The 11,739-nt window shown below is 34.9% G+C and overlaps 3 protein-coding genes and 1 long non-coding RNA gene across 4 annotated transcripts; 2 read left to right on the top strand and 2 right to left on the bottom strand.

Moving 5' to 3' along the window:
* The first annotated feature begins 228 nt into the window (after positions 1-228).
* Positions 229-2,099, top strand: LOC140963588 (probable E3 ubiquitin-protein ligase RHY1A). Its single transcript, XM_073422968.1, has 3 exons — positions 229-499; positions 1,006-1,196; positions 1,393-2,099. Exons 1-3 carry the CDS (start codon positions 275-277, stop codon positions 1,889-1,891), a joined length of 915 nt encoding a protein of 304 aa, XP_073279069.1. The 5' UTR covers positions 229-274; the 3' UTR covers positions 1,892-2,099.
* Positions 2,100-2,719: 620 nt separating this feature from the next.
* LOC140963589 (uncharacterized) lies at positions 2,720-3,670 on the bottom strand. The gene is made up of 2 exons (XM_073422970.1): positions 3,322-3,670; positions 2,720-2,949 (listed from the first exon to the last, which is right to left on the bottom strand). The coding sequence occupies exons 1-2, from the start codon at positions 3,610-3,612 to the stop codon at positions 2,830-2,832; spliced, it is 411 nt and encodes a 136-aa protein (XP_073279071.1). The 5' UTR covers positions 3,613-3,670; the 3' UTR covers positions 2,720-2,829.
* Positions 3,671-4,954: 1,284 nt separating this feature from the next.
* Positions 4,955-6,060, top strand: LOC140962491 (uncharacterized). Its single transcript, XR_012172554.1, has 3 exons — positions 4,955-5,083; positions 5,590-5,652; positions 5,757-6,060. It is a non-coding gene; the product is annotated as an uncharacterized lncRNA (long non-coding RNA).
* A 390-nt stretch (positions 6,061-6,450) lies between these two features.
* Positions 6,451-10,809, bottom strand: LOC140963479 (uncharacterized). The gene is made up of 6 exons (XM_073422821.1): positions 10,536-10,809; positions 9,824-10,029; positions 8,928-9,210; positions 7,665-7,772; positions 7,160-7,407; positions 6,451-6,692 (listed from the first exon to the last, which is right to left on the bottom strand). The coding sequence occupies exons 1-6, from the start codon at positions 10,749-10,751 to the stop codon at positions 6,572-6,574; spliced, it is 1,182 nt and encodes a 393-aa protein (XP_073278922.1). The 5' UTR covers positions 10,752-10,809; the 3' UTR covers positions 6,451-6,571.
* Between the last annotated feature and the right edge of the window lie 930 nt (positions 10,810-11,739).

The raw sequence follows: 11,739 nt of genomic DNA, 5'->3' as shown, positions 1-11,739 counted from the left end.
TCTCCACTCATAAAAAAAATTATTTTTATATGATAACGATATTGTTTAAAAATAATATTATTTTATTGAAGTTGGTTAATTTATTTTATTATATTAAATTGAGATTTAAAAAAAAAAAATCATATGTATTATTATAAAAAAACTATACAGTATACATCAAGATATGACACCTACGAAGATTCAACAAATAAAATCTATTTAATCCGATCGTAAATTTTAAAATTCATCCTTTGAAATTGTTGAGCAAATTTCAGTTTTGGTCGTTCGATTTTGTATGCCGAGGGCTTTAGAGTTATTCTACACTAGGAGGTCTCGAATCAGTCGGAATTCGGATCCGTCTGACGCCGGTTCGGATTCCGGTTCTTCGCGACTATTCGAGAGGCGCAACCGCCTCCAGCGCCGCCCTCACAGCAGCGACACGGGCCGTGGTCGACTTGATCCCAACGTCTGCGATCCGCGCCGGCAACCACCTCAACTTCGCTCTTCTCATCAGCTTCGTGTAAGATTCTCTCTTTGATATTAGTTTCGTTTTGAATTCGACAGCTGAACCTTATGTTGACTGTAATTTGTTTTTAAATTATAGCCAGAAAGCTGAAAATTCCTAAAATTTGACGTCCTTCGCTGTCCATGGTTGTGATCACCGGCTCTTAACCAGAATTAGCGCTAGAAACAATTTCACAGTTTGACTATCCAAAATTATTATCATGAAACTTGAGTTGTCAATACTCAATTTTAACGTAATCAAACTTAAGTTGTAATCTCGAACTTAAAGTATCTTTGCTCCAGTAGCTCTTCTGCCAACATATCGGAGACACTGAACATGCTTTCAGGGCAAATTTTGATTTGCCAATAATTGATCTTGTTGAACTTTGGAGTCTGAAATCTTAATGATACGACATGCTACATTTCAAGATGTACATTCAAGCAATCAAGGGTCTTCTTGTCTGAGGGACTGTTGTTTTGCGTGTTCTGATAATCTAATTTGCTCTTTTTTAACATGCGCAGGAACGGGAATTGATTCGGCCTGAACTTAATGTCACTCAATTTTCTTCAGGGGATGCTACCCATGTTGAAAATCAAAACAATGCTTGGGATAGATTGAGATTTAATGGGAATGATCGACTTCCGGGAGCTGTGCTTCTTGCTAGAGAAAGGCTTTTACATAGGTTGAGTGCCGTCACTCTATCCAGTGGCAGGTTGGTTATATATGATCCAAACACGACAGGAAGCCTTACCATGAAATGCCTTATCTGTGCTCGAGCTCTTCGTTTGAATTATTTTTTCCCATCAGTTGGGGCTCGTACTGAGAATGCTGTTGTTTTAACATTCCTTACTTCATCTCAAATTTCACCTCTTCATTTGTTAACATCACTAAGTCATCTTTCTTAATAGGCAGAGTGATCGGAGTTCACCAAGCACCCTCCTTAATGACTTGCTCATCGGAGATGAACTTAGGCATGTTGATGCTGGAGATTGGGAAACAGAGATATCTAGAGAATGGACAACCACAATCGACTCTGCAAACAATGTGATCAGCCAAGAAATAAGGACGAGACCTCCAGGACTGGCTCAAGATGTACTGAACTGTTTGCACGTGGAGATGTACTGTATGCCGCAAGAAGGTGAAGAGGAAGACGACACATCAAAGGCATCAAGGGAATGTAGCATATGCCTAGAACGTTTCATGGAGGGAGACGAGCTGACGTGGTTACCATGTGGACATAGGTATCATGTTTGTTGCTTGGATCCTTGGGTGAGGAGCTGCGGGGACTGCCCATATTGTCGCCAGGGTATTGCTGTGAACATGGATGGAGCATCAAAAAGTCCTCAGGTCCAGCTGGTTGAAGGTGTGTTGGGTCCTAATACCTCCGTGTTTGTTCCTGAGCATTAGGTGGTGTTTCTTCAATCTTCAGACATACATCTAACTGGAATATTGTAAGTTAGCGTCAAAGTTTTCTTTTTTGCACTTCAATCCACGGTCTGGAATGTTATTGTATTTTCTTGTATAGGATTATTTGATGGAACGATCGGAACTCAGAAGTACTCTCTTTGTTGGACATAACAGTGATATTTTTCTTGAAAGAAGCAAAATTCCTTTAGGTCCGTGCAGTATCGATTTATTGTTAAAAAAAAGGGATACATAAACTATCGAAAATTACGAGTTGAAGCATATTCACTCGAGTTCTAAATGAAAATCAATTTGGTATGTCAACTATTCATACTTTCCAAACGGACACACTACCTACGAAAAATATAATTGTTTTTATAAATTGCAAACACCCCAAATTATGCCAAAATATAGCAAAATCATGGATTGGATATTAGAAATTGAAATCCTCACTATGTCTGATGGTGCTGTTGTTTGAGGTTTTCAAGAAAACAGTTACGCTAGGGACCTTATTGATAGAAACTTGATACAACCCAACTTGTACTCCATAGTTTTTTTCTTTTTCTTTTTTAATTTTTTGTTTAATAATAGCATAAAATATTTGTAGAATCGAGTGTACAGAAAAAAAGTATCCAAATATGTGGACATGGACCGAAAAATGAATATCCAGATATGTGGATATTTCTTTACAACGGATCAAAATATGCTATTATGAATTATCTAAGTCGACCGGGATGGCAAAAACAGCACATAGATCCATGTGCTGACCTAGCCAGTATTGAGACAAAGGTACTACAAAATTAGTCTATAAAAGGAAATATCTGCTCGTGCTTTGCCATTTTAGCCCAAGAGTGCATGATTCATCAACCAACCAGTTACCTCATGTACAAAAAATATTGATTTCATACCAAGATACAGAGCCATTCTCCATCGTCTGTAGTTCACTTAAGAAAGTGAGGACTGATCAAACCAGCAATCTCGAGGAACCCAACACGATCCCTTCCTCCAAAATTTTTTTTTAGCTTCTCATCACAGACGATGACCTTCTTATCTGCTGCGTCCTAGAATGAAGTGAGATATCAAGTCATTTCTTATTCAATTATATATGTCAAGTGAAATCACATTGTTTACTGGAAATAAAGGCTGAATACAGGTCGAATCAAGAATTCCTCGATGATGTAATTATCATCATATAACTTTCAATTCCAAACTAGTTGGAAATGGAATTGACTGCGTGGATTTTTATGCTCATTTCATGTTGTATGAAATCAAAACCTCGATGATCCAAAATCACTAAAGTCGTGATAAATATTTGTGTTCAAGTAAAGTCTCAACTCCTTGGTAGCAGAAAGAAAACCCAAAGCCAATCTTGCTCCCTTGCAAAAGACAAAGGAAGTTTTTGCAACCTTTTTTGAGAAAACAAACGTATATACCTGAAGGCTGTGCTGTTTGATGTAAGCCCAAATCTCTTTAAGAGCTTGCGTACGAGGAATCTCAGGGGCCCCTCCGAGGAAAGCCTGCATTTCCGGAGACACTCGGCGAGGCTTCATTATCCCCCCGGGCTCGCGATTCTTAGGTTCCATTGCCGGCTTCGATGCCGACGAAATAGTCATCAAGCGCATGTGGACGGGAAAAGTTCTAACAACCGCAGAAGATGAAGACTTCACAAACGACACCGTTTCTCCGGCGATGAAACTCGAGATGGCACCAAACGGAATCGCCATTTTTCCAACACTGGAGATGTAATATGAAGAGGAAGCAGATAAGACCTGAATAAGAAATAGTGGTGAAAAAACTAAGGCAACATATAATTTATTAAAAAAACTAAGGCAACATATAATTTATTAATTAATATTATAATAATTATTAAAAATAATAATAATTTATCATCTTATCTTAAATTTAATCTTAAATAAATTATTATTTATTAATCAAATCAAATCAAATATTATATTATCTATATTATTTATTTTATTATATTAAATTATTTATCTCAATATTATTATCATATTTTTAATTTCAAACGATGCCTAAATATTTTTCAAATTCCTTCCAAAAAACAAAATATTTAAAAATATATAAGTTTTATATTTAATCAAAAAACATAATATTTAATTCACATATTACATATTTACGGTTCTTTCGAATGATTAAAGTGCAATTTAATAACCTTAATTGTTATCCCAACAATTGATAATGTATTTTCCATCTTCCAATATGTAAAATTATGTTAGTATGAAACATGTTGACATTATATTAAAAAAAATAGAAAAACCTAATTATTTTATAATAAATTTATATTAAAGTTCGTATCTTGGCACCATTTTCAGGTACTTTGATGCTTGCAAGAGGCTAGAAATTCCCCCGACTAAGTCAGTCGTGGCAGCGTTATTCAAGGTCTTATACAATTGCGGTTCATTATTTTTACCCTTATTGATGCACCACTGTGTTTTAAATGTTTTCAATTTGGATATTTGATGTTAGAGTGGGTCTCATGTGAGACCGTCTCACGAATTTTAATCTGTGAGACGGGTCAACCCTACCCATATTAACAATAAAAAGTAATACTCTTTGCATATTAAGTAATAATTTTCATGGATGACCCAAATAAGAGATCCGTCTCACAAATACGACTCTTGAGATCGTCTCACACAAGTTTTTGTCATATTATATGATGACCCTTCTGTACAGTGAACAATATGCAAGAGTGGTGGCAACAAAATGAACAGTAAGATGTTTGTAATTCAATGTGCACCCACCCAAAATTACGTGACATCAGGAGGAAAGAAATAAAGAAATCGCAATTGAAAAGGGAAAAAATGTGGAATATTCAGAGACGTATGTAATTAAAAATTACGTGACATCAGGACTTTCAATTCTTTACCTGTATGTTTGGTTTCGCATTTCATGTATGTAATTATATATGGTAGACAGTGTAACACGATATTTTACATAAAAAGTGGGATTTTCAAGAAAAAGGTGTACTTGCATGCTTCGTACTTCACTGACATGGAGTGTGGCATATTTACTATCCGATGGTTTTATTATAATTTCTATAGTACCCCTAAGGTTTTATTGCATTACACCACCACTTCCATCATGAATAATCTGATAAAAATTATTTGTTATCTTCGTCAGGGTAAAGGGGCAGGGACATCGATGTTTGTGCAATCATTGAGAGGCGATCCTTTCAGGGTAATTTAACTCTCTCTTGTTCCGACCCTCTGTGTGTGTGTCTTTTTAGGCTGTCTCCTCACTTCATCAAAGTGAGGTCATATATTCTCAAGTTCAATACTCTGGATTCTTTAACTTCATAAAGTTTGAAATGCAACGTGAACACTCAAATTTAATACCTGAAGCATGTTTCTCCTCGTGATAGTTCCAACTAGGTATCAAGATAATTTAGGTAAGCACAACAATTTCCTTTGTGCTTGTGTACTGCGAATTTATGGGTATTGTATGGCAAAAGTCTCAGTTAGCAGGACATTTGTTTTTTCTGTCTAACAACAAGATGGTTTTGTGTTTACCTAGCTTATGGTAATCATCCAAAACTACTAAGATTACTACACTTACCTTTTTTATGATACTGTCAGTCAGTTCGTAGGAATTTGCAACAAGGTTTTCCTTCTTGATGCAGCACTTCATGGTTTAAAAGGCTTCATCTCATATACTCAACGTCCGTTTCTCGCTGTTGATTGCAGGATTTTAACATGAGTATTTTGGCTGCTTATATACGTCCCAGCTCAAATTCAGAAATCTTCAAGGTCAATTTTGTCTGTTGTTTTCTCATCTGTTACTTGTTACAAACGCGGGCGAATTAAGGTCCAATTTGTTCTCCAGAAACTGACATGCTTCAGCATGCATGTAGGTTAGTCTTCTAGCACCCAGCGACCATGACAAAACACACTCTTACACTCAGCGATCTCACTCAATGAACAGAATGGGCGGTTGACGTTGTGCTCCAGTGCCACAGCGATGGATGTAAGCATACTAGGTTCTGTATTTAAAGATAGAGTGAATAATGTAGATGGAAGCTCAACTAACCAAAACACTGCCTAATTCTTCTTTCATGTATATTTATTTCAATTTTAGTTTAAGCTGTTTGTATATTTATTTATTTTAATGGAAAAATCGAGGGAAATCGTAAGTATTTATCGAAATCAAATGGTGGATTGCCCTACTGATGTTTCTTCTTTAGAGATGTAGAGTTGTAACATCAATCCAAGGAAAGCTCCATTGTTGATCTGGATGTACAGAAATAGTGTCTACTTAGTCCATCTTATTTATGTTCAATGGTTTTTCGATTTCCAATCTTGGTGGGTGGAAATTTTTGTCCATCGATCTATTTTGTTCGAGCGATGGATTTTGACATTTAACGATGAATATGAGTTTATTTATATGTTTTATATTATATTCCAAACTTTGGTCATACTTAATGGCCAGGTTCACTATGTCGGATGATATATACAATATAACTTACTGGATGGACATATCAAATATTGATAATTAATCGATTTATTTATGCCATGAAAATTAAATTTGAAAGACGAAAAGTGCAATCCTAAAACCAAATAGATTACATGTATCACTCGTGTTTTAAAGTTGTAATAAATACTCAATTGATTAATAGAACAAATAATATTTGCATATATTTACACATGAAACCCATTATGCAAACTCATTTCAAACAGCTTGTACTTCACCATTTGAATCATCACAGTCTGCAATGTAAGACAATGACAGAAGCTCCATGAGCTCCAATCTGTACTCTAGGCCTCTAAGGTAGTGCCCCAGTAGCATACACCTAATTGAAATCGAATGAAAAAAAATTATAATAATGAGAAAACTCAGAACAATCTCACATCGCATGGTGACATCACAGCACTGTACGACAATTATGGTTGGCATCCGAAAACAACTAAAATATACTTGAGAAATTGCAATGGAGTGAAAATGCTATCTGAGGGTAAACTATTTGATGCAAGCCACGAAAACCATATACATGAGTACATCTCCAGGGAAGGCAAACAGTGAAAGATAAATTCGGAAAACTCTCAGTTGTTGATCAGGTGGTGTGAAATAATAAACAGAGAGACTTCCTTCAATAGATTTGAGCTAGTTTGGCTTACTGCAACACACTGCTAAACCTGGACCACGTATGCTTTACACAAGTAACTTGTCTTTTTATGAATAGAGCAAGTTGGCATAAACGACAACTTCTATATCTGACGGTTCTAATATGGTATGTATCTAGGGAGTAGATATACTAACCAAAACAGCAGGCGTGCCAGATAATCGCGTGGTAATGAAATTAGGGGCTGGAATTGAAGTGAACTGTTTTCAACAAGATCAACACAATCTCCTTCAGTTTCAACATTTATAGGTCCCGTGGAGTTGCTGCCACCAAGATCAGAGCCCTTCGAGTGCATCTTAGGAGAAAGGGTGGCTAAGAGACCATGAACTACTGAATGAATTGTATCCTTTAAATCTGGACATGTTGGTTCCGATAACTCGGCTACCTGCTCACGAAAATTGCTTAATTATCACTACAAACTATAAAGATAGGATTTAAGTTGGTGTCCAACTTTTTGGTACGGGTTCCTCGTTTTTTAGCACCAATATAAGATAACAAGAGCATAAATATTTCCCAATACATTAATCTTTAGAAGAAAAGAATCAGACAATAAACAATAAATTCTAAAAATGGAAATTCTCCTGAAAATTAGATGGCAGTTTTGTACATGTAGATCTTTGGTAAATAAACATCAAGTCTTACCATTTCAGGTTGCAAAGATCTTAAATAATCTAATAGCTCATTCTTTTCTTCCCCAACAAATTGTTGCATCTGGAGAGCAGCAGTTTTCCTCTTGGCTTCATGGAGCTCCTGGTAAAGGCAGAATGAAATTTAGGGATAAAAGTGCATTGGAGTTATACTTTTGAAGAAACTACCAATTTTAAAACTCTAGAAAAAATAGCAATGGCAACAAACAATGAAAGTCACAGTGGGAATGTTACCGATCATGAACACGAGAAAATAAAGAGTAACAAAGTTCAACAAAAGTATACAGAAAAAATACTAAGAGAAACACACTCAATATATTGTCTGATACTTGTTATTTAACAACCTAAACCAAGCCAAACATTGTAGATAAAACACTGTTCTAAAAGGTGGTGCCCCTAGGCAGTCACTCACCTCCTCGATTTTTAGAAAATCGATGGCTCTAGGCGGTGCTGAAAAAATCGGCCGCCTCACTGCCTAGGCGGGTAACAAACAGCCTAGGTGGTTCGATTAATTTTTTTTAAAAAAAGTAAATTTAAAAATATTAATAATTTTTTTAAAAAAAATTGGTTGAACAAATTTATACATATTTTGTTGAAATATAAGCGCATAACAAATTTATGCACTTTAATAAGCATGGTTGAAAAAATAATAATGAAAATGTTGAACAAATTTATGCATATTTTGACTAATTTTTATATCATAAAATATTTTATGTATTTTTATAATTAATTAATATATTTAAAAAAAAACCAGACACCGTCTAGGCGGCCGCTTAGGCACCTTGGCGCTAGGCGATAGGTGGCCGCCCGCCTACCGCCTAGCGATTTTTAGAGCCTCAAGGTAAAATGAGTGAAAAATTGCGTTGAGTTGTTCCAATTTCATCTTATATAATAAAATATTTTATGTATTTTTATAATTAATTAATATATTTTTAAAAAAAAACAGACAGTGACACCGTCTAGGCGGCCGCTTAGGCACCTTGGCGCAAGGTGATGGGTGGCCGCCCGCCTACCGCCTAGCGATTTTTAGAACCTCAAGATAAAATGAATGAAAAACTGCGTTGAGTTGTTCCAATTTCATCTGCCAATTGCAAATCATTTTTACCAGATAAAAGTTTGTTTTAAAATAAGACCTATGTTTCCATATATTACTTAATCAAGTTGTCATGACATGAGGCATCAAGTCAAAGTCAAAGTCAAACACATTAGTTCATCCCACAGTAATATTGGCACACCACAAATTTGGAAAAAAATATACCTTTTTCACAGAAGATAAATGAGAATGCAGTTTCAAAATATATTCTCGAGCTTCAGGGGTCATTTCACCAAAATCCGGAATGTTGGATGTGATTTCTATTGTTGTCTTGAATGTAGGCAATCTTTCTTGTCTGGATGTTCTGCTTGTTCCATTACTTTTCAGAAGTGTCTCTTCGATTTCCAGCTTAGAATTTTCTTCAGTGTGAAATTTATCAACATGTCCTTCATATATTTCAACATTCCTCTCAAGGCAAAGCTTATATTCAGCATTCCGTAGTGTATATCTGCAAAAAAAAAGGATGTCATATTGAAATTTACCGAATTGTTGGAAAAGCATCGTAAATAAGAAGCCAATCAATTTAGGTTACATTTCACGATCTGGTCCTCTGAAAAGTGAAATTATGTGTTTCTTGAGGCTCCAGCACACATGCTTTGGAAATGAAAAACATGTCATCTCCAGTCATTTCCAAGCACAAAAAGATCAATTAATTCTGTGTAACTGAGTTGATCGCCAGAAGCTTCTTTAACAAAGCATGCAATAAGATGGAATGTTTGATCATGAAATTATGATACTAAATGCATTTCTTGTAGCTACTTATATTGTCAAACAAATTTACTGCCTTAGAAAAAGCTACACATAATTATATTTCTGCAATCTTAGAGATGCAAGATTTAGAAATGGCATTTCGATTGGTTGAAGCATGCTTGATTCATTGCATAGCAAATGATAAAAAACAGAGGATTGCTACAAACATTGTATCATTAACTGCCAGTGTTCACCAGTAACAATTTTTTATAAATATACTCCAGGCAGTTATTTATCATTTTATTGTTTCATTTATTTAATAAGATTTTGGTAACAAGAGCATTTGAGTCACTGAAAGAAAGTGGAGATACCCGGTCATCATTGAAGAAATCAATAACTTGAATAGTGGTTCCCATAAAGCTTCAATCACCACCTGAAATTGATCTGATGGAAGCAAACCCAACATGCCTGATATGGTCCTTTTCATGGCATCAATAGTGGTAGGAGGAACATCTTTCTGGATAATGCTCACATCTAAGGGCTCTATCTCTTGTATCAAATTAAAGAGGGCTGATTTCTGAAATGTTAAAGCTAAAAATTTTCAGGTTTCAGAGACTTATTGGACCACAGTTCTTATTTTTCATATATGCTTGAAAATAAAATCGTCTACTAGAATAATATTGTCGAAGACCAGCTTCTCATCAATCAAAAAATAAAAGAATGAGACAATTAAAAAGAACCACCACCAATATTTCGTTTAATACTATCTATTCAGCTAGCAGATCAAACATTGTGCTCCCAAAAAAAAAACAGTGATTTTAGCTCGATCATTCCAAGGTTTTTACTTTTTACCGTAAAATCAGTTAGCTTTAAATATTGCATCGCGCACCAACCTTTTTATTCACCCTAAAAAAGTTCAATTATCAATTCTAATCAAGTTCATGAATTGAATCAGCATACTTATAAAAAATGACAGAGTTAACTTGACTTCACAACAATGGTATTCTTCATAATTCGCATTTAAAAAAAGGTAAATTCAGATCCACAAAATCAAATAAACTAAATACAACGATAAATCCTAACCTTCGACCGAGGACTTTCGTCGCCGGGACCAAACCCCCAATCAGGAGAAGAAGAAGGGGATGCAAACACCCGAGCTCTGAGACTTGGAGATTCACCAAAATTCCGAGAGTAACCACAGAAAGAAGAGGACAAAACAGGGAAAAAACGCGGCGGTGACGATGAGATCCGGCGTAAGGAAGGTAGAGGAGGGGAGAGAAAGGAGGCGAAGGTTGCCATGGACAACCGATCACCGCACTGTTCCTCTCACATCTCGACGGAAAAAAGCCTATTCCTCGCCCAGTCTATATACGTAGCTGAGACGATAGAGTTGTATTTGTGTGGGGCCTCCCGCTAGCTGCACCAACCACAAATACAATTAAATGAATTTTCACAAATATATATTTTGGTTATGAGACCGTCTCACGGATCTTAATCTGTGAGACGAGTCAATCTTATCCATATTCACAATAAAAATTAATACTCTTAGCATAAAAAGTAATACTTTTTCATGGATGACCGAAATAAGATATCCGTCTCACAAATACGACCTGTGAGACCGTCTCACACAAGTTTTTGTCTTTTGGGTTAATATATTATATTAATATTATCTACATATTTCTCACACAAGTTTTTGTCTTTTGGGTTAATATATTATATTAATATTATCTACATATTTATATTGGCAATATTCACTATAAAAATAATATATTTTTTTATATAAAAAAAAAATAATTTTTTATGAGTTTGTCAGATCGAAGATCCGTCGCATAAAATTGACAATCTCACAAAAAAAATTTTGTGACACTCTTTGTATGCATCGAGTGTTTATACAATCAAATAATTTATTTTTTTTCTAAATATTATTATTTTAACTATGATGTTAACAATTTTTCTATTATAAATAATATAGCTATCTAAAATTTTAAAAAATATATACATTTATAATAATATTTAAAACTATTTGTAAAGATTGGATGGAAAGATTTAAAAAATTGAAATTTGTGAATTTGAAATACTAGTTTGATAGTATCAAACAAAAAGTAAGTCTCATATAAGATGGGCTCACGAATTTTTATTTGTGAGACGTGCACAATAAAAAGTAATATTATTAGTATAAAAAGTAATATTTTTTCATGAATAACCCAAATAAGAGATTCGACTCACGAAATTGATCCGTGAGATCGTATCATAATAGTTTTGTGTCGAACAAATTACAAAATAAATC

Source organism: Primulina huaijiensis, chromosome 17, assembly GCF_012295235.1.
Source record: "Primulina huaijiensis isolate GDHJ02 chromosome 17, ASM1229523v2, whole genome shotgun sequence".
NCBI lineage: Eukaryota > Viridiplantae > Streptophyta > Magnoliopsida > Lamiales > Gesneriaceae > Primulina > Primulina huaijiensis.
The sequence above is the reverse complement of the archived record's forward strand: the minus strand, read 5'-3'. Positions and strand labels throughout refer to the sequence as shown.